This window comes from Antrostomus carolinensis, unplaced genomic scaffold (assembly GCF_000700745.2).
Source record: "Antrostomus carolinensis isolate BGI_N321 unplaced genomic scaffold, ASM70074v2 scaffold18872, whole genome shotgun sequence".
NCBI lineage: Eukaryota > Metazoa > Chordata > Aves > Caprimulgiformes > Caprimulgidae > Antrostomus > Antrostomus carolinensis.
Genome location: NW_010299228.1, coordinates 3152 through 28973, shown reverse-complemented (window position 1 = coordinate 28973; position 25822 = coordinate 3152). Strand labels below are relative to the sequence as shown.

Genomic DNA, 25822 nt, shown 5'->3' with positions numbered 1-25822 from the left:
CCCGGTGTCCCTTCCCTCCTTCCCTCCGAGGAGCTGAGCGCTGCGGTGCCTTTTCCCGACACACCGGGAAGTGTCCGTGTGTGTCCGTCCCTCCACACCTCACAGTGCTGGACACCCTCCGTGGGGACACCCTGCTTGGGCTTGACGCCTCACAGTGCTGGACACCCTCCGTGGGGACACCCTGCTCGGGCTGGTCCCTGTCCGGGGTCACCCTGCTCAGGCTGGTCCCTGTCCCGGGTCACCCTGCTCGGGCTGGTCCCAGTTTAACTGAGCTGCTGGGACAAGTCACCGTTATTACACCTTCACCACAAGTCCTTTAACCCCGATCACTGTGCTGCTGCTTCTTGTCACCACGAGCTGCTTTCATGGTCATTCTTCTTTTGTTTTTCTTTTTAGGCCAGTATGGTGCATTCATTGATTGAAGCATATTCCTTACTCGACCAGATGAAGTAAGTGTTCCTGTTTTCTGTGAAAAGAATATTTTCTTCTTTGTTAAGGTTTGGAAGATATTGAGTAACTGCAGGTCTTGAGCTGATCCCAGCTGGCAGCGTGATTATAGGAATCCACCTAGTGTGTTTCTAGGATCATAGAATCCCAGTCTGGTTTGGATTGGAAGGGACCTTAAAGCTCATCCAGTTCCAACCCCCCTGCCAGCAGCAGGGACACCTTCCACTAGACCAGGTTGCTCAAAACCTCATCCAACCTGGCCGAGAACACTTCCAGGGAGGGGGCATCTACAACTTCCTTGGGCAACCTGGGATACTGTCTCACCACCCTCACAGTGAAGAACTTCTTCCTAACATCCAATCTAAACCTGCCCTCTTTCAGCTTAAACCCATTTCCCCTTGGTCTATCACTACCTGCCCTTATAAAAAGTCCTTCCCCAGCTTTCTTGTAGCCCCTTCAGGTATTGGAAGGCTGCTGTAAGATTTCCCCGGAGCCTTCTCTTCTCCAGGCTGAACAGCCCCAACTCTTTCAGCCTGTCTTCATAGGAGAGGTGCTCCAGCCCTTGGAACATCCTGGTGGCCCTTCTCTGGACTTGTTCTAACTGGTCCGTGTCTTTCTTGTGTTGGGGGCTCCAGAACTGGACGCAGTACTCCAGGTGGGGCCTTACAAGAGCAGAGTAGAGGGGTAGAATCACCTCCCTCGACCTGCTGGCCACGCTTCTCTTGATGCAGCCCAGGATCTAAGGAAAGTCTCCTTGTTTTGCTAAATAGACAAGATTATGGTAATTATGGCAGATGTGTAATTTATAATTACCCTTCGTGGTCCAATGGAGTACAAATTGCCTTGTGAGTTCTCCGTAGAGCATGCTGCTCTTGTGACTCTGAGGAGAAGTGATGGCGTAGAAACCATCCTTGTTGGCACTGCTCGGAATCCACCGGCCAGTGCTGATGCTGAGCGGGACCTTGGTGTTTTGCTGGGTTGTGATTTATTTAGGAGACTTTTTGTGAAGTCTTAGTGCTGTTCAGGAGAGAAATTAAGATGAGATCTGAGGTGGAAGAGTGGGAACTCTCCTGCCCTATTAGGCTCTTGATGCCGTGGGATATGAGGGGAAGGAAGAGGCTTAGCTCAGCCTCTCTTATGTAGTATCTTGTAAAATCTTAAAAAAATCCCATGCTCCTGCTGAGCAGGACAGAAAGTCCTGTCGGGACTTTTTTTGTGGTGGTTTGGGTGGATTCACCCTTTTGGCTTGCACCTTTCAGCCAAACCCAGTCGCTCTCTCACCCTCATCCTCCTCGCCCAGGGAGTAGGAGGGAGAATTGGAAGCAAAAGGGCAAAGAAACTCATGGGTTGAGATAAAAACTCATTTACTAATTAAAATGATAATAATAACAACAGTGATAACAGAATATGGAAATGAGTGATGCCCAGGGCAGTTGCTCAGCACCCGCCGGCTGATGCCCAGCCTGTCCCAGCCAGCGACCCCGGAGCAGAGACAGTCCCCAAACCCAAACCGCAATCCCGGGAGAGCCAGAGCCCGAGCCATCCCCGAGAGAATCCCCAGCTTCCCGCTCAGCCCTGGGCAATGTCCTGCCCGTGGGGGACAGGAGATGGAATATCTCATTGGCAGAGCCAAATGCCAATTAGGGGTTTGCTAATTACTGCGCTTCCCCCCTCCCAGCCCTTTGCACTTGCAAACTGGCAAAACACGGTGACCTTGGACTTCCAGCAGCAACTGAAAACATCAGCACCTGCTCAACATTCTTCTCATAACAAATCCCACACTGAACCTAAACCACAGCTCTTCTAACTACTAAAAAGAAAATTAACTCTCTCCTAGCAAAAGCAGGACATCTTTTAAAGGATTTTTTTCCTTCTGGTCATTTTGGTAGGATGTGCTTAGGAAATGGCTGCAGATACCATTACAGAAGCAGAGCCAAAGGGCTGTTCTCCCAGGTGTGGGATGAGAAGTGCCTGGCACCTGGGCTAGCCTGAAGCTGAGAGCTTCTTACATTCTTCCAGTAGCAATGGAGCTGTACTGCATTGCTGATACGTGCCCCCAGAGTCAGGTCTGAAGAGGTTTGGAGAGGGCTTCAGCATGACACCAGATTTATTTAGGCAGAGTTAGGAGCATGTTAAGAGGTGCTGCTCAGCTCCTGACCCAGCAGACTGGTGTTCTGCCACAGCACTGGGCTGGGCCTGGATGTTTTCACTCTGTTATTTCCTCTGTGTGTATAACCAAAATGTTGGATCTGCTGGAGACTGCTCCAACTGGGAAAACATACAGAATAGGGGGAAAAAAAACTTGAAGCAAAGCGGAAGGTTAATGTAGGCAACACTGGAGCAGATGTTTCTCACTGGAGTGGGCACAGCAGACTGTGCCAAGCTGGGCAAAAGGCCTCCTCCAGCTCAGCTGAGCAGCTTTCTCACTCAAAGTGATGGTCTCGTGTGAGACGAGGAGGAGGAGATTTTGTTTGCTTTTTCAACAATAACAGCTGAAAGAAGGCTCTTACTCTGATGTTAATGCTGGGCTAGTGGAACCCTGGCACCTCGTTGTCCTGTGCGCTGGGTCTGGCTGAGATGGAGTTAATTTTCCCCACAGCAGCCCTCAGAGTGCTGGGGTTTATAGAGGTGTTGGTATCACCCCAGTGGTTTGGTTCCTGCTCCCACAACACTAAGGCTGGCTCCCCAACATTCTCCCCCCCCTCCCAGTAGCTGTGGGTGGGGAAGGTCTTGGGAGGGGACAGAGCCAGGACGGCTGATCCAAAGTGACCAGAGGGATATTCCAGACCATACAACATCTGCTCAGAAATAAAAACAAGGAGAACAGAGGGAGATGGGGGGGCATTTGTTATTTATGTTTGTCCTCCGGGGTAACCGCTACACATACAAAGCCCTGCTTCCTGGGAAGTGGCCAAACATCACCTGCTGATGGGAAGCAGAGAATAAATATTTTGTTCTTTTGCTTCTGCACACACAGCTTTGCTTTGTTTCTATTAAACTGCCTTTTGTCTCAACCCACAAGTTTGGGGGTTTTTTTGTTCCATCTTATTTTCTCCCCTCTCCATCCTGCTGAGGAGGCTTGGTGGGCACCTGGAATTCCGGTCAAACCACCACATATCCTGACGTGCTCCCTTCCTTCTCTCTGCCTAGGATAGTCAAACCAAAGGTGGCCTCCATGGAGGAGATGGCGAGCTTCCATACGGACGCCTACCTGCAGCACTTGCAGAAGGTCAGTGAGGAGGGGGATGATGACCACCCGGAGTCTGTGGAGTATGGACTGGGTAAGGACACATATCTTCAGCGAGAGAATAAGTGAGTTTCAGCTCTGTTGGAGCTGAGGTTGGACAGAGCAGTGAGCTCAGGTGGGCTGCTGGGCTGTTTGCCGAGGGAAACACTCTTTGCTGGGGTGTTGGTGAACCCCATCAGCCAGGGGTCACCTGGCAGGCTGGCATTTTGACTGTTGCCAGCAGAGGATACTGGTGTCAGCCTCATGCTCCTGCTCTGTGCAGCTCAAGCCTGTCCCTTGCATACTGGGAGCTGGTGCCTTTTGCTGCTGCTTTGAGGATCTTGGGCAGGACAGAAGGTCCTGACACGCTGCCCTTGGAACAGAGCTGAAAGCCTGCTGTGGTGGAGGCCACATGTGAGCAGTAGCCTGAAGCTACAGCCAGGGACCAGAGCAGCTGCTGTTTGCCTGGTGACTTTACTGACATGTTGGGCAGAGGGGTCCTGCCTGCCTGGACAGCCTGAGCAATGCAGGTGGCTCTGGGTGTTGTTTTAGTCTCAGGAACAGAAGGAATGACCCAGCAGGGAGGCAGTGGTGCAGGTTCTGCACTGATCTCATGAGTCTCCCCTAGATCTGCACCTAGATTGGTGCCATGAGCACCTCCTTGGGGAGCCTGTTCCAGTGCTCCACCACCCTCTGCCTCAAGAACCTTTTCCTCATGGCCAACCTCACCCTCCCCTGCCACATCTTCCTGCCATGTCCTCTGCTCCTGGCATTCGTTGGTGGCCAGAGAGAAGAGATCAGCGCCTGCCCCTCCTCTTCCCCTTGGGAGGAAGTTCTAGACCCCCATGAGATCTCCTCTCAGTCTCCTCCAGGCTGAACAAACCAAGTGACTTCAGCCTCTCCTCACACCCTTCCCCTCTAAACCCTTCCCCAATGTTGTGTCCCTCCTCTGGACACTCTCCAGCAGCTTTAGATCCTTTTTCTCCTGTGGTGCCCCAAACTGCCCCCAGTGCTGGAGCTGAGGTCACACCAGTGCAGAGCAGAGCGGGATGATCACCTCCCTCAACCAGCTCCTTTGTGAATGTCTGTTTTTAGGGAGGAGATGCATCAGTGGCTGTGTCAGGGCTTTCCTGGTTGAGCAGCCAGAGAACTGAGAGTGTTTTTGCAAGATTGGTATGAGGTACCAGTAGGTCGGGATAGCCAGGTACACAGATCAGGTGTTGGATCAAGACCCTTCTGTGAATGATCTGAGTGCAAGGAAACGTTTTGATTGTTATACTTGTGGTGCTGGCCACCAGGTGCCCACTTAGATGCTCGTTCTCTCCCTCTCCTCAACAGGGTAGGGGAGAAAATACGATGGAAAAGATCGTGGGTTGAGATAAGGACAGGGAGATCACTCTGCAGTTACCGTCATGGGCTAAACAGACTCGAGTTAGGGAAATTAATTCAATCTGTTGCCAATTAATAACAGAGTAGGATAATGAGAATTGAAAACAAAACCAAAGTCACCTTCCCCCTCACCCACCCTTCTTCCCAGCCTCAACTTCAGCCCCAGCTCTTCTACCTCCCTCCCCCCTGAGCAGCGTAAGAGGATGGGAACGGGAGTTGTGGTCAGTTCATAACACTTTGTCTCTCCTTCCTCCTCACACTCTTCCCATTCTCCAGCGGGGTCCCTCCCATGGGCAGCAGTCCTCCATGAACATCCCCAACATGAGTCCTTCACAAACTGCACCAGTATGGGTCCCTTCCACAGGGCACATTCCTTCAGGAACAGACTGCTCCGGCATGGGTTGCCCACGAGTCCTGCCAGCAAACCTGCTTCAGCGTGGGCTCCTCTCTCCATGGGCCGCAGGTCCTGCCAGGAGCCTGCTCCAGCGTGGGCTTCCCGTGGCATCACAACCTCCTTCAGGCATCCACCTGCTCTGGCCTGGAGTCCTCCACAAACTGCAGGGGGACATCTGCTCCACCATGGACCTCCATGGGCTGCAGGGGGACATCTGCTCCACCATGGACCTCCAGGGGCTGTATGGGGACATCTGCTCCACCATGGACCGCCATGGGCTGCAGGGGGACAGCCTGCCTCACCATGGTCTTCACCACAGGCTGCAGGGGAATCTCTGCTCCAGTGCCTGGAGCACCTCCTCCCCCTCCTTCTTCCCTGACCTTGGTGTCTGGCTGTTTCTTTCACATCTTTTCACTTCTCTCTCCAGCTGTTGTGCAGCTTTTTTTACCCTTTCTTCAATATGTTACCACAGAGACACCACCCTGATGGGCTCAGCCTTGACCAGCCTCTGTCTTGGAACTGTCTCTGTCCATCACGGGTGCAGATCCAGGTGTCTTCTCACAGAAACTACCCCTGCAGCCTCCCCTGATATGAAAACCTTGCCATGCAAACCCAATGCAGTTTTTTTTCCCTACTTACACCCCCTAAATCTGCTGTGTGAGCCCAGATCTGATATTTGTCGTGAGGATTTTGTGCTGTAGATTTTTCATTGCACCTGGAACAGAAAGAGCAGCGGTTAAAGAAAGAGAGAGGTCTCAAAACAAAGAGAACGTGCTTCCCTCAGAGGAAAAGGCCTGTTGTGTCTCACATGTGGACTCTTACCTGCAGGTTACGACTGTCCAGCTACCGAAGGGATCTTTGAATATGCAGCAGCTGTGGGAGGAGCCACCATCACCGCAGCCCAGTGTCTGCTGGAGGGCAAGTGCAAAGTAGCGATTAACTGGCCTGGAGGGTGGCATCATGCAAAGAAGTAAGAAAACAATCTTTTCCTTTGTATTTTCTCACCTGCCTCCTAGCTCCCAGCTTCCCTGTCAACCCTCAGGGTGGGGTGATCCAGCTGGAAAAGAGAGCAAGGTTGTGAGGGGTGAGGGAAGGCAGGAGGTAGATGGGAAAGAAGCAGCGTGTGGGGCAGAGGTTACTGCCCAGTCCTGGTGCTATATCAGACTGCAGCACAGGTCTGGAGCAGATACATGCAGAGTTGTCCTGCCAAACGTTGATATTTAGTTATCTCTGTGAGTTCTAGTGCAAACTGATTTTGCCAAGTCCATAGAGAAGGGCTGTGGAGAGGCAAACGATTGGTGTTTCTCCCAGCTTGGAAGAGAACGAGGCTGTGGCAACATGTTGTCCCAGTTGTTTTGTGTGGGGCATAATAAGAGGTTTGAAGCAGTGCAGCACTAACCTCTGGTTTTTCCCACGCTCTGTGGGTGGCTCTTTGCTCTGAGCTCTCATGTCAATAACAATCTTCCAGAACAACAGGGGCAGGAAGTAAAAATGTCATCTCTGAACCCTGTGGTTCTGTAGTAGTAAAGGAGTTTGTTTCCACAGCTTCCCTGTTTTCCATGGATGTATGTTCTATTTTATCTTGTGTTCCCCATCTCCCAAAATGTGAGGCCTGTCTGCAGACTCAGACAAGACACCCTTGATCCCAGCTCACTGGGATCACCAGCTCACTGGGATCACCCTTCCTTGATCCCAGCTCACTGGCATTTGCAGTGCTATTCTGTTTCCCTGGGCAGCCCCAGAAATTAGCATGAGCCACGTGTTAAGACCCCAACAACTTGTACCTGAGTGCACAGGTTTTTCCTTTGGCTTTTTAAAAATCTCCTGTTCTCTTTTATCTTGGTTTATGTGGTTTATAAAATGCCTGTGCAGAAGAAATCTTAGCGGTGTTGCTGCCACTGGGCTGTGCTATTAGCACTGTTCTAGGGAAGCAAGCAGTCTGTTTAAAAAAAGGCATTTAGAATTTAACTGATCCCAAAGGAATCTTAGAATTTTAGAATTTAAATCTTAGCATTTAAAATTTAACCGATCCCAAAGGAATCTTCCCAGTCATCCCAGTGAGGTGGGAGTGGGATGCTGCAGGGTAGGCAGAAGCTGTGATAGGTGTCAGTCCAGTGTGAAGGTCCAGCCAGATTGACACACAACTTCCAGTGCCTGGTGCTAGGACCTGTGTCCTAGCAAAATACACGTCCTTTGGTCAAAAAAGACCTGCTGTCTACTGGCTTAGTTACTTTTTAAGCTCCTAAAGGTAGGAATGGCAGCCACTGTCACCTGGGGCTTGGGAAGCTCCCAGTTCACTGTTAAAAGCCTTTGGAGCAGAGGATGAGATGCTGAGTCGGTGCCTTTTCTTGACCCAGCTCTACCCTCCCTTGTGGCAGTGACAGTCCAAGCTCTGCTGTGTGTGTCTCTTGAGAGGGAAATCCCAAGTGCTGGCCCTGAGCTGCAGCTCTGACACTGCTCAGTCTCTGTCCAAGTCAATGTCCTGCTCTGCTTGGCCTTGAGTTTAAAGGAGATCATGTCTTACAGCATGGGGAGAGTACCTCAGACATGACTCAAGTTAGACTTGATGATCTTAAAGGTCTTTTTCCAACCAAAATCATTCTGTGATTCTATGACACAGTTCACTTTGCTGCCTTGTTGTGAAGGAAGGGAGGAGTCCAGTGTGTAAGCACAGTTAAGAAGGATTCCCAGGATACCTGCTGACATCCCAGTTCTCAGTGTCACTGTAATGAACTTGAGTCACTGGGAAGCATCTGTGCTCCGTGACATTTCCAGGGAGTGAGAGTGAGAGCAGTTCTGCCATCCCGTGCTTGCTCCCTGCTGGTTTTTTTAGCTGTTTACTGAGCAGGGGAGTGTTGGGGGAAATGAGCCGAGTGCTGTGGCTGAAAGTCAAGAAGCATTTCCAAGAGGCACATCTTAGATCTTGGAGTTGTTTGAGCCTGAGGAAGAGGGATTTGGACATTCCCATTGCAAAGTATAAAGCTTTGGTTTAAATTGGCTATCCAGGGCTGACCTAAGAGCACATATAGAATCACAAAATGGTTTGGGTTGGAAGGGACCCTCAAAGGTCACCTAGTCCAACCCCCCCTGCAGTGAGCAGGGACATCTTTACTAGAGGAGGTTGCTCAGAGCCCCATCAAGCCTGATCTTGAACATCTCCAGGGATGGGGCCTCCATTACCTCTCTGGGCAACCTGTTCCAATGATCCACCATCCTCACACCGAAGAACTTTTCCCTCATATCCGTCCTAAATTTGCCCTTTTCTAGTTAAAAACCATCACCCCTCATCCTGCTACTATATGGGCCAGTGCCAAGTGGTGACGGGGACTTGACTTTGAAGCGAGTCTGGAGTAGGGATTAAGACATTTTCTTGCTCCTTTAATGTCAGCAATATGGATGCTGCCCTCTGATTTATATCAGGGATAAATCTTTCCATGCAACATTTGTTTAGCTGCTGAGGTTCTCTTCTAGCTGAGCCTAGGAGCTGTGTTGTGAGGGACATCCTGTTTGCATTTTCCTGAGGAGTAAGGGAGAACATTGCTTTCGGGAGAGGCTTAACCTTCATAACTCGAGACTTTGGAACAGAGCAGCAGAGTGTCATGACTGCCCTGGACCTGCCTTTCACTGCCAGGACCTTCCTGGGAGCTGTGAGCTGGACAGCAGGGATGGAATGGCTGCCTTGCCTTCCCTGTCTGGCACTTGCAGGAGAATTGCCAAGCAGAACTGTCCAGGGATCCATCCTCTTGCTGCAGAGGGAGAGGAGGTACAGCAGAGAGTGGGTTTGAGTTGAGTAGCTCTGAACTTCTTTAAAATGTCTCAGGTGCAAGAAAGCTAACATTGTATTTGTGCAGTGATTAAACACTCAGAGGTGCCATGCCCATGGTCAGGGCCTCTCTGCAGCAGAGCCAGCTGATGCTTTACCAGCTGCCAGCCAGCCCAGGGTTGGGAAGCGATTGGTACAAGCAGGCAGGTTTGCTGTGCTTCCCAGCCACAATTCCAGCTGCTCCTGACCCATCCCTTGGTCACTGGTGGGCCTTGGCCAAGGCTCTTCATGCTCCTCTGTGCCTCTGTAAGGTGGAGACTTGCAAAGCCAAGATCAAAGGCGATGGCTTTGGAGATGTTCAACGTCACAGACATTGTTTTCACAGAGATGAAGCTTCTGGCTTCTGTTACCTGAACGACGCTGTCCTGGGGATCCTGAGGCTGCGCCAGAAATTTGACCGCGTCCTTTATATCGATTTGGATTTGCATCATGGAGATGGTAAGGCCCAGCATGGGCTGCAAACAGCACAGCCACACAGGCTCAGGGGGAGGGATGGGAGAAGTGGAGGCCTGTTGGGGCAGCAACAGCCGTGGCTTTGCCTCTTTTCAGTGCCATCACGTTCCCTCAATCCATTTCTGCCTTGTCCTGCTTTATGGATTTGCTCTGTGCTGCTCATCAAGACCTCGCTTGAGGGTCTAGGCAACAGTCTTGTACCTAAGGCAGCAAACAGCATGTTCCCATCCCAGTAATCCTGCCTGCTGGTGGCTGGGCAGCAGGGATTTCCTCCAGTCCCTTGTCTCCCATCCCGACAGAGAAGCTGCTGACAGCGTTTAATTGTCAAATGCCACCAGTGCAAGGGGGAAGCAGTCAGTAGTAAACAGTGTTTTTAAAAGAAGGATTGATGCTATAAAACTAAAGCCAGAGCTGGCCTTGCTGAAAGTACTGTCTCCTTCAGGGACATTATTTCAACACCATTTAACATTTCCTGCTCTCCTAAATTTTTATGGTGTGTTTCATTTTGCTCTCTTTTCCCCCTGCATTTGGTTTCTGTTAAGTTTCTTGTTATTTCTTTTTCCCTTCCCAACCCTGCTACTTTAATATGTCTTTAAGGAAAAGGAAAGTCATGTTGAGCCCCAGCAGCACTGAGAAAGAGCAAGAGAATCCAGTAGCTCTGGTTCTAATCAGAGCCAAGATCTGGCCAAGGCATCCCTGCAAGTGCTGCTGATGTGGGCACTGACCTGAGACACTGAGATCCATTCAGTACCAATCAGCACGAGACCCACCAAATTAATTTCAATTGTGACCTTTGCTGCAGTTGAATTCAGGTCTCCATTGATTAAGGATGGAGCCACATCTGATTCTCTGTTGTTCATTCTGTTTCTGCTCTGCCTGCTGCCCCATGTTTATCAAGCGGCTCATTTGTGTGTCTCTTATGAGAATGGTGCATGAAAGCTTTTTTTTCTCTTCCCTTTTCTGATAGGAGTTGAAGATGCCTTTAGTTTCACCTCAAAAGTCATGACTGTTTCTCTGCACAAGTTTTCTCCAGGATTTTTCCCAGGTAGGTTGAACTTGTGAGGTTTGGGCACGTTTGGTTCACACATCACTGACGAGGCCGCAGCGGAGGCAAGTCCCATCCTTTCTGTCCAGCAGAGATGTCATGCTGCCTCTCCTGTGGACTCAGAAGGAGGAAAGAGGGGGGAGGAACTACATGTTTGGCATTTCACTGTTTCTGATTGAGGTTAAGCTTTGGCAGAGCCACTGCTGGGTGGTCACCTGCAGCTCTTGAAAGCTGCGTGACAGAACTGGGCAGAGGACGAGAACCAGGTCCATCCAACCACTCCTTTATTGGTGGTGGCAAATGGACTTCTCCATAAGCTTGCCAAAGGTCCTGGTGCTCTGCTCTCATCTGAGATGTCCCACACATTTCTCTTGCTGCTGATCCCCTTTCCCGTGTAATTAACCATGGAGTGTGTCTGTTTTTCAGGCACTGGTGATGTGACAGATGTTGGCCTGGGGAAAGGTCGCTATTACAGCGTGAATGTACCTATTCAAGATGGCATTCAGGATGAGAAGTATTACCAGATCTGTGAAACGTGAGTCCTCTTGCTCTGGTACAGTTTTACTTGGATGGGGTTTTAAAGAACAGAGACTGCACAGATTTTCTTTATTTACTATTTTTAATTACAGTCCTTCCTTAAGGCTTGTCCCTTCCCCTGTTACAGTTTTTTATTAAAAATGAACGTAGATCTTAAGAGATCTCCCAGCTCTTGTTGGAATCCTTAGGCAAACTGAATATACATTTGTGGGTGGCTGGAGGGTCTCTTTGGCACGGGTCAGCCTTGTGTGTTTAAGAAGGGACTGAGAAGGGACAAGTACTTTTTAGTTGTGGACTTAGGGCGAGATGCTTTTTCTTCAAATAAATGGTCTGAACCTTGACCATCCGTGGGAGATATGCTTGAGGCTGATCTAAAAGTGTTTTCCAAGCACCTTGTCTGTGCTGAACATCTTCCAGTGACTGAGCTGCCTCCCAGCAGGGTCTCTCTGTCACTCAGTTGGTGATGGACCTCACAAGCCACTGCCCCTCTCAAAACTGGGCTGCTGGGCTTGTTCTTTTCAAGGGAGGAAGAGTCTCAGCACGGGGCTGCAGGACACAGTTCTCTTTCATCTTCCCTGTCAGCCACTGACTTGTTTTAGCTGCTCTGACCTCTCTGGGGGTGAAAAAAAAAAAGAGGTGACTTCTCTGTCAGCCTCTTCCTTTTGGGGGCTGGCAGGAGGGACAGTGAATTGGATACTGCTGAAAGAAAGAAGCCTTAAAACCAGCAGTGCCTGTTCATCTCTGCTGCAGGGGCAGGCAGTGCCCTGGCACAGCGCTCTGCCAGGGCCGGAGAGGAGCCACTGGGGTCACCTTGGCTTTGTGGCCCTGTGTTGCTCACAAGACTTCCCTGAACTGCTTTGTTAGTTCAGGGACAGAAAGGGGACAGAACATCCCCTTTGCACAGCCCAGACTGCGTGGTCCTTCCTGGCCACACCATGCCCTGACCGCAGAGGTTGGAGGTACCATCCCACTGGAGCCAGCTGTCACAGGTCAGAGGTTCCTGCATCCACAGCTTTGAGGTGCTGAGAGATTTTTGCTGCACTCGTGATGCATCTCGATGCAAAATCAGTTTTCTAGCTGGGATTAGCCTGCTCTTGCAGGGAGGTGGATCAGGAGTTCTCAGACAGGCTTGAAACTCTGATGGTGTGACTGAGCTGGTCTCCCTGAGGGATGCTGCCAGAAGAGGAGAAGATTCTTGTTCCCACTGCCTTATCCTTGGCTGCCTGCTCCTTTCTCCTCTTTTCCTTGCTGTGAGTAAATCCAGAGATCCAAGAGATGCCATTTCTTGGCATCCAATTCAGCAGAACTAGCTGCTAAAATCACAAGTAGATCTGAAACAGGCTGTTAAAAAGTCACGTCAGCAAACTCTCTTCTCTGCCACTATTACACTTCCTTTCTAGATCCTCTGTCTCACTTGGTGGCACTCGGTGGCTTGGTTCAGGGAGTTAACCTGGCAGAATGGTAACCCTGCTCAGCAACTTTCTACTAGTTCAGCTCCTTGAAACTGCACACTGTGGGCTGAGAGCAGCTCCATCATAAGCAAAAGGAAGAGACTGGGAAGGCTGGGTGGAAGGGACAAACCCGCTGTTGTACAGGCAGTTTTGCTTTATCATCAGTCTGCACTTGTGTGTGTGTTGCAGGCAGAGTCAGTGAGTGATGCACTTCACTCGTAAGAGAGATGTAACAAGATACTTATTGATATAAAATAGTGAATTAACAAAGTTTAAAGGTTAATGTGACATTCATTTAAGAGGATTCGATGGTGAGGTTCACTTGATTATTTCCTGCATAGGGGACAGGGTCAGACAAAACTGTTGGGGAGACCCTCCCGTTGAGTCACGAGGTTCAGAAAGGACCCCTTTGCTTTCTGAACTCCTTCTCAGAGAGGAGTCTGGGTGCAGGTCCACCAGGTCCCAGACTTGGTCAATGATTTAAGTCTAAAGGGTTGTGTATTTATACAATCAGTCCTTTCTATCACTCAGCTCAGATTTTGCAATTTATCAGCTGTTGGTCACTTACTGAGGATCTGTCATGCCAAGAAATCTCTCAGCCTCGAGGAGTAACCTTGAGAGGTGTCCCTGCTCCAGGGGAGATCCTGACGTGCATCCCACTGTTGTTTCAGGAGAGCTCCACAGCCCTGGGCTGGCTGCTATTGATGGAGTGAGATGATTGACCTCTAGTGATACTTGCACCATGATGGTCACCACTGGTGGTGATCACTTGAACTGGGTTACGGGGAAATAAAGATCGGGTGGGGGACACAGAGGGAGCACATCATCACACTGTGAGGGTCCATGGATGGGGCTGAGGCTGCAGAGCAGTCCTTCTGCTGATCTTCTACAACACCAGAAAGAATTACTCTGTTCCTGAGCACAGCATGGGAGAATGAAGAGGGTTAAGGTACCTTTATGTGTTAAGAGACATCCCAGCAGCAGACAAATGCTCTTGTGTCCAGATGTTTATCATTTAGGTAGTGTCCACAATGTGCTTTGATAATGAAAAGCTCTGGGAAAGGGTGAACTTTGAAACTCCTCGTGCAGCCAGCAAAAAACCTGCAGGGATGGGCCTATAAAAAGACTCTTCTCCATCCTCGCTGGGAGACCTTGCTGAGAAATAGTAGGAAGCCTTGGCCTGAAGTGAGTTTCCATGGGAAAATAAGAGAAGGATTGCATTTTGGTGGAAGTGGCTGTCCTTGCACCAGTGAGATTGGTGAGGGGGCAGGGGACCCCCAATCTTTGCTAATGAAGGGTAAACTTTCCTATGTCTGTGTTATTCCACATGCATCTGCCCATTTCTTGTGGATCCATGAGGGATGTAAAGCTTCCTAGGGGAAAAGTGAGCTGTTGGCACTGGCCAGCATCAACCTGCCTGTCTAGCCAAAGTGGAGAAGCGTGTCTGAGGGAGATGGGGGAAGAAGGACCCAGAGACATCTCACGGGAGCTGGATGTGCTTGTGGAGGTGTGAGTGCAGGCAGCAAGAGCCCTCACCAGCAGCAGACAATGTCAAGAAGCCCTACAGTGTTTGAAGAAAGCCAGTTCAGTCCTCCCTACTCCAGAGAAGGGTTGTACAATGTGGGCCTTGAGCAGAGGTGGAAGCCCCACTCATCCATCCCATCCTTGACATCTGTAGAAGAGAGGCTGATTTTGGGTCCACTTACAGAAGGAAGAAGGAAGCTTATGCTGATTTGACCCCTCTTTTCTCGACACTGTGATTTTTCACCATCTACCTCAGTTTGCTTTGCTTGGTGGGACTGTGGGGACAACACAGCTGTCAAAACATAAGTGGTGTTGGCTGCCTGGCCCTGCTGGGTGCTCTCAGCACGTCCAGGCTGTGCTGCCAAACCTGGCTACCCACACTGAATGGAAATCCTGTTTTCCCCCAGGCTCACACTTTTGTTCTTGGGGCATGTGATGGTTTCACTTGACTGGCAGGCAAATGCAGCCACTCACTCATTCTCCCCCCACCCAAGGAATAGGGGAGAGAATTGGAAGGGTAAGGAGACTCGTAGGTTGACATAAGAACAAGTTAATAATTGAAATAAAATAAAACTTAATAGTAATAATAACAGTAGTAGTGAAATATTCAACTGAGTGATGCACAATGCAGTTGCTCACCACCTGCCGACCAGTGCCCAGCCCATCCCCAGCTCACAGAGCAAAGATAGTCCCAAAACCACAATCCCAGTAGAGTGAGCCCGAGAGATTGCTGACAATATCCCAAGTTTTCTGGTCAACCCTCATTCATATATTGACCATGACGTGATAGGAGATGGAATATCTAATTGACAGAGCCAAATGCCAATTTGGGGTTTTGCTAATTACTCCATTTTCCCCCTCCTACCCCAGGTGTTTTGCACTTGTGGACTGGCAAAACAACAAGTCCTTGGACTTCTAGCAATAACAAAAAACATTAGAATGTTATCAGCTTTTGTCTTATAACTGAGAAGAAAATCCCATACTGAAGTCAGGGGAGGTTTAGGTTGGATCTGAGGAAAAACTTCTTCACCCAAAGGGCAGTCAAGCATTGGAAGGGGTTGCCCAGGGAGGTGGTGGAGTCACCTTCCCTGGTGGGATCTAACAGAAGGGCAGACGAGGAGCTCAGGGTTTAGAGGTGGAATTGGTGGTGTTTGGTTTATGGTTGGACTTGATCTTAAAGGTCTTTTCCGACCACTCTGATTCTATGAAAATCCAGCACTTTCTAGCTACTTTGAATAAAATCAACTCTCTCCTAGCGAAACCAGAATGGGGGGGGTTGAGTTTTTTTCCCAGAGGTTTTCTCATCACCGCTCCAGTTTTTTTGCAGCAGTGCCTGCATTTCAGTGGTGGATTTGTGGTGCCTCTGCCTTGGCAGACCCCGCTGAGCTCAGTGGGGTTCCTGGGCTGGATGCAGTGACTGGCTGAGTTTCCTGGGGTGAGTACAAGCTCTTTGCCATGGGGAAGCAGCTTTCTTGTTTGGCACCTCAGTGGTTTCTAATTATATATCAAATAAGAACTGGCGATGCTTAGATTCTTTTAACAAAGGCAAAATTATTTATTCCAGGGCTCACATCTGTTTCTAGTTTAGCAAAATAAAAACACTGTGTTGTGAAAGGAACGTGTTTTTCTCCAGTATTTGCCTGATATTTTGGACTGAAATGTATTTCTGCCTCAAGAGCCATATGGGAGAGAGGAAAGTGAGAACCTAGACAGAGCCTTCCTCGGTTCATCCTCTCCTGGTGAAAGATGTCTGAGAGTTTAGGATTGTTGTTTCGCCAGACTCTGCTCTTTGATGGAGGAGAAAAGAGCCCCTGGGTTTGGCTGGTTCAAGGTGGCCAACTTAAATGTGTGGTTTGATGCCACCACTAAACTGATCAGGACTGGATCCTCCTCCCCCGTGTTCTCAGTGATGCTTTTGCCTTCATCAGCCTTATGACGAGCGCTTTACTGTGCAGGACAGGAGTGGAGGCAGGAGGCTGACTGGGAGCAGTGGGAGCATAAATGGTATGAGGAGGGTGGGAGCAGAGAATGCTTTGAGAATCATTGGTGGATCTCAGGCACCTGGGCTGTGCCATCAGTGTCCCTCTGAGCTGTGTTTGCTGTAACCACCACCTCTTTTCCTCTCCACAGCGTGCTGAAGGAGGTGTACGCTGCCTTCAACCCAGACGCGGTGGTGCTACAGCTGGGTGCAGACACCATTGCTGGAGATCCCATGTGCTCTTTCAACATGACACCTGAGGGAGTGGGCAAGTGCCTGAAGTACATCCTGCAGTGGCAGCTGGCAACTCTCATCCTGGGAGGAGGTGAGTGCAAAACACATCCTGCTGTGGACAAGGAAACGAGTTTGTCCTCCTGCGTCCCTTCCTCGAGTGTGTGCCCTTGGGCTCGGCATGGACTGGAGTTGAGCAGGGTAGCATCAGGAGAGTGCTCTGTGGTGCAGTACTGTTTTCATACAGACCAGAAATCCTCGATACTGACAGGTACAAGTCTCTACCCTGACCCTAAGATCTTGAGTTAAAGGCTGCTTGGCTCCTCCAGAGAAGAGCACAAGCTGTTAACCCTGATGAACTGACCATGGCTTCTCGATGGCTTCACATGTCTGCTTATAAGCCCTTCAGTGCTTCTCTTTAAAAGTGAACATCGTGTTCCCAAACCTACTTTGGGCATCTGACAGTGATTTTGTTTGGATTCAGGCAGAGGCTTGGGAAAAGGACTGGCTGCCTGCACGGTACAGCAAGGCTCTGACATCCAGAAAAAGCTAAGGTTGATGTAGATCTGCCATGCTGCATAACCAGCTGCTTGGCCAGTGGGGAGGGAGCAAGACAGGCTTTATGCAACAGAGATTTTTGAACAACAAAAGCCACTGTGTGCTGGGGAGAACCCCTCACCCTTTGCCTGGAGCCGTATCAGCTCTAGCTGTTGTCCTTTTTTAGATGAGAGAGATGAGGTATGTTAAGCCTAAAATTTGATGTGCCCAATGCTCTTTGTTTTGGAAAGATGATGAGTGTTCAGTCCTGCTGTGGCACGTCTGTGGCATGCAGGGTTGGCACCTTTCAGGCAAAAAGAAACCCCAAAACTTTTGTCAAAAAATAAGGCACAGCTGTTTGTCACTCATGAAAATACCAAAGGAGTGTCCCACCACTTGTGGAAGCATTTGAAGTGGAAATCGGGGGAGGAGCCAATACTTACCAAAAACAAAACCCCCCAAAAAATCCCAAAAAACACTGCAAGACCCAAAGAAAAGGGAATGTTGGAAAATGTGGTCTCCCTCTCTTTTCAAAGTGTTTTTTCTCTCTTTATTTTAGTTGTCTTTGCTGAAAAAAAAAAACAACTGCTTCTGAGTCTCTTGCAGGATTTCTTTCAGCAAAGGTTTTTCCTTGCAGGCTCATATACCACAGAGGTGACCATTACCACACTGACTGTGAAACCTCATTTACTCATAGAGCAGTTGCAAGTTGTACTAATGAGCTTCATATTTGTCTTCTCAAACATTAAGAGCTCACCAGCACGTGGCTGGGGACATGTATTATGCTTTATAGGTTGAAGGTTGGCATTAAAAAGCAGGAATCCCCTGTCTCCAGTGCTGCATTTATAGTTCTCTCCCTGTGGCTGGAGAAGCCTGGGCTGTGCCCCACTGGGTGTAACTGGGTTTCAGTTTGGGAGGTCTGCCCTTGCATCCAGTGTCATTCAAACCTGGCCTCGTGTCACCAGCAGCTGCAAAATGTAGTTTTTGTGCTCAGCTTGAGTGGATGAAATAAGCTGAATTCATGTAAACTACACATGTTGCCTCTGTGATTTGTTCATTCCACTAAAATTCGTCCTTCTCTCTTCCTTTTCCCCACTTTTCCCTCTTCAAAAACCCCAAATCTTGCTGGAGACAGGAGGATACAACCTTGCCAACACAGCTCGCTGCTGGACATACTTGACTGGGGTCATCCTTGGGAGAACGCTGTCCTCTGAGATCCCTGATCACGAGGTAAAGCTTTGACAAACCTCTCTTCTCCTTGCACGAGAGCTGAGTTGTTCTGCCTAATCCCAACAGCATCCTTGCTGCTCAGTGCTGCTTTGTGTAGACACTCCTGTAACAATAACATGCTGTCTCAGCAGCATAGTGGGGGCTTGTTCCCAAAACCTGAGGCTGGCTGCATCTTTTTGCAAGGGATCTCAGGACAAATAAATCCAGTTTCAGATAATTACAGAGAGGATGGGGAGGGGAAGTCACCTCTTTGCTCAAAGAACTCTTTAGGATGTGCACATACTTTTGCTAGAATCAAGAGACTTTAAATTTTAGCCCTGCTTTTATCGATTTAGAAAGTCCCAGGTGCAACTTTGAGGCTTTTCTGAGCAGTGGGTCATGGGGCAGCTGCTGTTCGTGATCACATATGAGCTGTCTCAGTTCCAGTGCTGGTGCTTTTAAAATCTTGAGCCAAGCTGGACACAGTCCAGACTGTATTTGGGTAGAAATAAGTATAGGTCCGTAATAGATCTCAAACAGCAGATCAATGTTATTGACCCTGCGGAAATAAACCTGCACGTGCAGAGCAGTTCCAGCCTACAGTGACTATAGAAGAGGATTGAGCTTTTGAACATGAGCCACCAGTGTGTCCTGGCAGCCAAGAGGGACACCTGTGTCCTGGTGGCATCCAGCACTGCACTGTGAGCCGGGCCAGGGAGGGGGTGGTCCCACTCTGCTCTGCACTGGGGCGGCCTCACCTCCAGCACTGGGGGCAGTTTGGGCACCACAGGAGAAAAAGGATCTAAAGCTGCTGGAGAGTGTCCAGAGGAGGGACACTGAACACTCCCCCAACACTGGGGAAGGGTTCAGAGGGGAAGGGTGTGAGGAGAAGCTGAAGTCACTTGGTTTGTTCAGCCTGGAGAAGAGGAGACTGAGAGGAGATCTCCTGGGGGTCTAGAACTTCCTCCCAAGGGGAAGAGGAGGGGCAGGTGCTGATCTCTTCTCTCTGGCCACCAACGAATGCCAGGAGCAGAGGAAATGGCAGGAAGATGTGGCTGTCTTCTTTGGTTTCCCCTTGCAGTGAAATGGTGCTTGTGATTTTGTTAGCAGAGATGGGATGAGCTGCTCAGGGTTCATTGTGAAGGAACAAGTTGCCAGAGATCAGCCCAGCCTGTCTCTTGGAGCTGCTGTGCGTGGGCTGCCTTGGATGAAGCAATCACAAAGTGCTGATATTCCTGCTTGGGCACCTACAGAAGAATTTTTATAGCAGGCTTGTAAAACCAAGTGCCTGCCATGACCAAGCACATCCTGACTTCTGAACCATGGAGAGGGTTTAGTAAAAATCATCTCTGGGGCAGTGATGTTAACCAGCAAAGCAGCTGATGAGGATCAGGAGCATAGCTGCAGTGCTTATTGATTGCCAGGTGAAGTGGCTGGAGCGGTGGGTCCTCACAGCCAGAGAGCTTTTGGGTGAATGGAGTTTGCTGGAGCAGAAATTGGGAATGAGTCAGAAATACAGTGCTCTGCTAGAACATCCATCAGGTCCACCAAGAGTACATGGAGACACTGGTTGTCTGATTATTTTAAAGCTTGTGCCCATGTGCTTCATCAAAGGTAAAAAAGTAGCTTGGGTGATAAAGTGACCTTGGTGATAAGAAATAGCCTTGGTACATGAGTTGAATTGAACAGTTCTGGATCAGATACCAGCTAAAAGATTGTGATATTGGTGTCAGTCAGCAGGGAGCAGCACCCTTCCTTCAGGGAATCTGCATCTCTTTTTTGGGACCTGGAAGAAGTGGGTAAGCAAACTGCAGTGGGGTTCAAATCCCCAGGGACAAGGCCCATGGGTTACCAGGTGGAAGTGGTGAGGTGTTTGAACAGCACGAGGTCAAGTACTCCGAGGCACAGCCCTTGGGAACCTCTCAGCCTCTCCTTACAGCTCTGCTCCTTAGTAGAACAGATGGATGAATACTCCCTGGCTTTGAGGCATTGATGAACTCCTAATTAAAAGGCATTGGGAGGAGTGTTCCCTCTGTGTCAACAGGTTTAACCCATCATTATCTGCTACAGAGCCTGCTGGTGGCTGGGGATACCTTGCAGCTGAAGGTGAGATTTTGGGCTGTGGTGTCTTACCCATGTGCACACAATGCCCTGCAGCTGGCTGCCACGCTTGTGTTTTTGCTTGCAAGTAGCCACTGCACGCTTCTTCACAGCCAGGAAGATACTGTGTCACAGAATCACAGAAAGATGGAGTTGGAAGGGACCTCAGAAGATCATCCAGTCCAACCCTCCTTGCCCCTAGAGCAAGTTGGATCTAGGTGGGTTTGGAACATCTCCAGAGACTCTGGAGACTCCACAGTCTCTCTCAGCAGCCTGTCCCCCGTCAAGTGTGAAGTTTTTGCCTTTCCTAGAGGGGTGCTAGCCCACATCCTCTGGCAGGAGATAGAGAGCTTAATTTCTTGCCTCACTGATGGCACCAGATGCTGTTTTACATTTATAATCCTGTTCTGAAATGCATTAAACAGTTTGTACCAACAAGCCCCCTGAAAACCAGAGCCACAGCTGATGTTTACAGTTTTTCAAAGTATGTCCTTTATCAGTTTTAAATGTTTTCTTGCTTCTTCCCACCGGCGTCGGTCTGTGTTTTTAGCTCTTGAACCACAACCAAGATCAGTAATTTCTGAAACCAGCTGTCTGGACAAGAACATTGAAGGATCATCTTTGTTTTCTTTGATATTGATGCAGTTACCTGCCCTGTCCCTCCTCCTGAGCTGCATTATTTCATGATGCTGAGCGTAGTATTTACTTGCCCAGGAGGAAGTGTCCCTCTCGTGTTTTCGTATTGGATGTAGCCAGGCCATTTGCATTGAAACAGAGATGTCCAAACTTTGCCCACTGAAGGGTTAAGTTAGCAGCTTGCCCCAAGCCTGGGAGCTGTGAAACTAGTGTGAAACACTTCCAGAAACATTGCTGAGATCTCTTTCTAAGGTGTGATTTACAAAATGAGGAAGGCCAAGGGAGCAGAGCTTCCTCCTGTGTGGTGGGAGTGAGGTGGCCTCATGGACCCCAGCTCATCAGGCAGAGTGGTTTGCTCTCAGCCCCGGCCTTCTGGGTGCTGCCTGCTGCCCTCCTGAAGATTATTGATCCACCTGGGGAGATTTTGGCTCTGTGTGGTGGTGTCTTCTGGCTGCACTTACAGGAAGTGCCAGGTTCTGCAGTTTGGCCTCAACAACCCCTGGCAGCACGATAGGCTTGGGGAGGAGTGGGCTGGAGAGCTGCTGGGCATAGAGGGGACCTTGGGGGGTTGGTGGACAGTTGGCTGGACATGAGTCAGCAGAGTGGCCCAGGTGGCCAAGAAGGCCAAGGGCATCCCTGGCCTGGATCAGCACCAGTGTGGCCAGTAGGACCAGGGAAGTTCTCTTCCCCCTGGACTGGGCACTGGTGAGGCTGCACCTCGAGTGACCAACACAGAATTTCTTGGAACATCCTGTGCTGATGGTGCATGAACCACTGGTCATGGTCCTCCTGCAGCAGTGTCCACCAATGAACTGTTTGTACTAAAATCAGGGAAAGAATTTAGAGATGCCTACTTTTTCCTATTGGCATAGTACTTGCTATCAAATCTGGCATTATTCAGTAGCAAATATCCTTCCCTTTTAATGACATTATTGTTTTAGCCTTCCCCTTTTTTGTTTTTTGTTTTTTTAATCTCTTTGCCTTTTCCTTTCTTTATTTCTCACCCTTTTTCCTGGCCTCTCTACCTACTGTTTTCTTCCTCCAACATTTATTTCCCTGCAGTCCTTGCACATTCCCATCTCCTGATGGTGCTACTACACTGGGCACCTTTCTCTGGGACTCCCCACCGATGGGAGGGAAGATGTTTGCAGTCCCAGGTACACCTCTCTCTGGTGTCAACTTTGTCTCCTCTTGGCCTGCTCAGGGCTTTAGGATTGCACATCAGACACGTGTGGTTCTCTCTGTTTTGGCATGCCTGAGCTTTAAAAGGGAGCTATGATGAGGTTCCAGGTGAGCTGCTGATTAAGAAGAGGATTTTTAGTTTTCCTTGTGAGTTTGGATTCTCAACACTGTTTTTTTTTCATCCCTGAAAATGACAGGGATTTTTCAGGGATGAAAAAGAGATTTATTTTTTTTTCCCCTGCTACAAATAAATGGATGAGTGGCTAGTGCAGGCGTTTTGTTGTTGCTGAAGCGCATTTTTGCTTGTAGCATCCTCCTTGTTCTGAGAGATGAAGAAGCAGAGTGAGTCTTTTCTGAAGCACTGAAAACCACCTCTTGAATCTCCTCCAGGCTGCAAGAGAGTGAATACAAGGTGCTTGGGCAAATGGCTCTTTTGTACTGTCTTGGGAAATATTAAGGCTTAAGCAACCCACCTCAAAAAGAAAATCCATATTCTTGGTTTGCTTTGGTGGATTTGCCTCTCTGAGTCCCTGTGATGGGTTAAAAACTCAACTGATTCATTCCCAGGTGCTGCTTGTTGATTTCATCAGTTGAGTGGTTGAAAGAATTTCTTCTGTCAGTGCTCCCTCAGAGCCAAGAAGCACCTCTAGCTGTGGCAATGATAGGTGGTCCCCTCCTTACCTGGCTGCCCTGCCTGTTTGTGTCTCAGGCTGTGACCTGGGATGACTGGACATGTATTTTCTCCTGTCACATGCACAGGAACCTGCAATAGAAGGGTAGAGACGTGTTGAACAGCTGGGGCTGTTTGCCTCAGAGCATCTGTATCAGAGCTCTTGGATAAGCCAGTTCAAGAGTCACCAGGCTTGCCCTGCTGCCCTGCTTTCTGGTGGATGCTGTAAAACCCAGCCAGCCCGAGCTCTTCTGTCTGACTGTGCTCTGCAACCCACACTGGGTGGCTCAGCACACAGAGCTGCTCTACAAGATCTTAGTTACTGAATCATAGAATGGTTTGGGTTGGAAGGGACCTTTAAAGGTCCCCTAATACCAAAAGCTTCTTCACTACCACAAACCACATCAGTGCAAAAAAATCTTTTAACATAGACTTTGAAAACCAGTGACATTGAAACTGTATTTATTTGTGTTCTGTTTCACTTGGTGCCACAGAAATCAGAGGATGAAGTGCAAAATGATGTTTTTTATCAGGATTAACTGTGCCTCGTTGGTTCCCAGGTTGGATGCTCTAGACCCACGGTACAAAGTCCACTGTGCCACTGCCTGTGTAACCAGCAGGTTGTGCAGCTGAGACCAGTTAACTGAGGTCTGCGTTTTCCATGTGCTCTTTCACAGATGCTGCAGTCAAGATTTTATGTGTATTTCCTTTTTTTTCCCTGCAAATAAGCCAACTTGCTTGGTTTGTGCAGTCAGTGGGCTTTGCCAGTGGAGCCTGTATGCTCTGGGAGTAGCTGTCTCCTGTTCACACTACAAGAATGAACTCAAGCCGGACTAGAGGCACCAGCTCTCAGTGAGGATTTCCCAAAACATGTTGGCTTCTTCTGCTCTATCCATTTTCTGTCTTTCTAAACAGGAAAAATATCAGTGTTCTCCTCTCATGTCAGTATTCCAGCAGGGCAAAGGTGAAGAAAGGGAAATACTTAGCTATAAAAGAGATTACTTGAGAAAACTGTGAAGATAGTCTGCTTGAAAAATCCCTGACCCAACTGCCTTGCCCATTCTGTGTGAGTAGCTGATGTTCTTACAGAGTGGGCAGCTCCTTAACACTGCGATTCACAGGCTGGGAAACCCAGCCTGATTTCAGCTTTGCTTTCAAATCCAGTGTGTTTGCTGGAACCTGTAGCATTCAGCAGCCACTTCATTTTCCTCATCAGTACTGACACGTTGTGGTCTGCTTGGAGGAGCCCTTGTTGCCCCTGCTAGTGCAGAGACGTCGGTCTTGGGTTGCCAGATCTGCCACCTCCAATCTCATGCTTAAAGAAAACCTCAGCCCTGTGCATCATCAATCATTTGAGAGACTTTAAAGCTGTGAATTTCTCTATATTTGGTACAAGAGCTTTAAGTCTGGACTATCTCTCCATGGGGTGAAGCACTCCAGGGGTAGCAACAGGACCAATTGCAACTTCACCGCTGAATTTTTAACCCTGGTGTGTCTGCTTCTTTGCTCAGTGCTGTGCGCTCGTGAAATGAAACTGCTGGCAGTAATTTGTGATTCTGAGTTATTGTGTAGAGCCCAGGAGCTGCAGATTTTCCTCACTGAGGCTCAGCTGTACCATGTTGGAGCACTCAGCCAGGAAAGACACATAATTAACCTTGAAGCATACTGATTTTTTCTCTTTCTAGGTGTTTCAAAGTGCAAGGTGGGGTGGGGAGCCGAAAGGAAGGATATCTGATAGGCAGCACTTGAAATTTTTTCATTAAAAAAATCAAGTTTCCAGGTAACTGTGTGTAAAATGAGTGTCAACAGCTTTTCCAAATAAAGCACTGGGATAGACACGAGACTGCTTTTGGCTGCACAACTGAGCTCTGCTTCCCAAGCCCTTGAATTAGTAGCAGTGTCCAGGTGGGCACAGACACCGCAGAAGCACCTCTTTGATGTGGTTAACCTACATGTGCCCCTCAGAGAAAATGTTTTTGCCTCTTTACAAACAGGTACCCATGGAGAGCCATCCTCAGCCAGCCAGAGACCTCCCTGCTGACTCTCCTCTCCTCTCCTCTTCCTTGCAGTTCTTCACAGAGTACGGTCCTGACTACGTGCTGGAGATCACACCGAGCTGCAGACCAGACCGCAACGAGCCACAGAGAATTCAAGAAATTCTTAACTCTATCAAAGGTGAGTTGTTCAAGCCAACAGTCCTGCTTCAAGCTTGCAGGTCTTTTTAGAGAGCACTTCAGGAAAGGTCATTGGGAGTCTTCCTCGCTGACTAGAAAGATGAACCACATTCACTTGACTGCTCATTGTTATAAAATCATTAAGGTTGAAAATGACCTCTAAGATCATCAAGTCCAACCATCAACCCAACACCACCATTGTACAGCGTCATCTGTCTCCTGCTCAGAGCTGTGGGTCCCTGTTAGCAAAAGCTGCTGTTGCCTTTGCTCTGACTGGGCAGAGGAGCACAGCCCCTTGTCTTTATTAGAATCCTAGAACTGCCCAGGTTGTAAGGGACTTCAAAGATCACCTGGTCAAATGAGAAAGAGAGCCTGGATGAGATTATCTAGCACCCCGTCCAGACACATATTGAAAACATCTAGCAATGGGGACTCTGCTCTCAATGCCTGGGGAGGTTGTTCCAGTGATTGATTGTTCTCACTGTACAATTTTCTTTCTTAGAACGAGGTGAAACCTCTCCTGGTGCAACTCGTACCTCTTGCTCCTTATCCTCTCCATGGGGCTCCTTGTGAAGAGAGAGCCTCTGTCCTCTCTGTAGCTGCCCTTCAAGTACTGGAATACTGTGATGAGGTCCCACCGAGCCTTCCATTCTCCAAGGAGAATAGACCCAACTCCATCAGCCTTTCCTCATAGGGCAGGTTTTCCAGCCCTTTGGTCATCTTCATGGCCTTCCTTTGGACCCTCTCCAGTCTGTCCATGTCTTTTTTAATTTGTAGGGCCCAGAACTGGGCACAATATTCCAGAAGCTACTGACA

The 25822-nt window shown here is 49.1% G+C and overlaps 1 protein-coding gene across 1 annotated transcript; it reads left to right on the top strand.

Moving 5' to 3' along the window:
• Positions 1-396: 396 nt before the first annotated feature.
• Positions 397-25007, top strand: HDAC8 (histone deacetylase 8; the record flags this gene model as incomplete). Its single annotated transcript, XM_010162725.2, has 9 exons — positions 397-449; positions 3598-3728; positions 6285-6426; positions 9605-9717; positions 10700-10777; positions 11204-11312; positions 16420-16592; positions 18171-18265; positions 24902-25007. Coding segments are annotated over 9 exons (1000 nt in total), but the record flags the coding sequence as incomplete, so codon positions are not given.
• Positions 25008-25822: the final 815 nt, after the last annotated feature.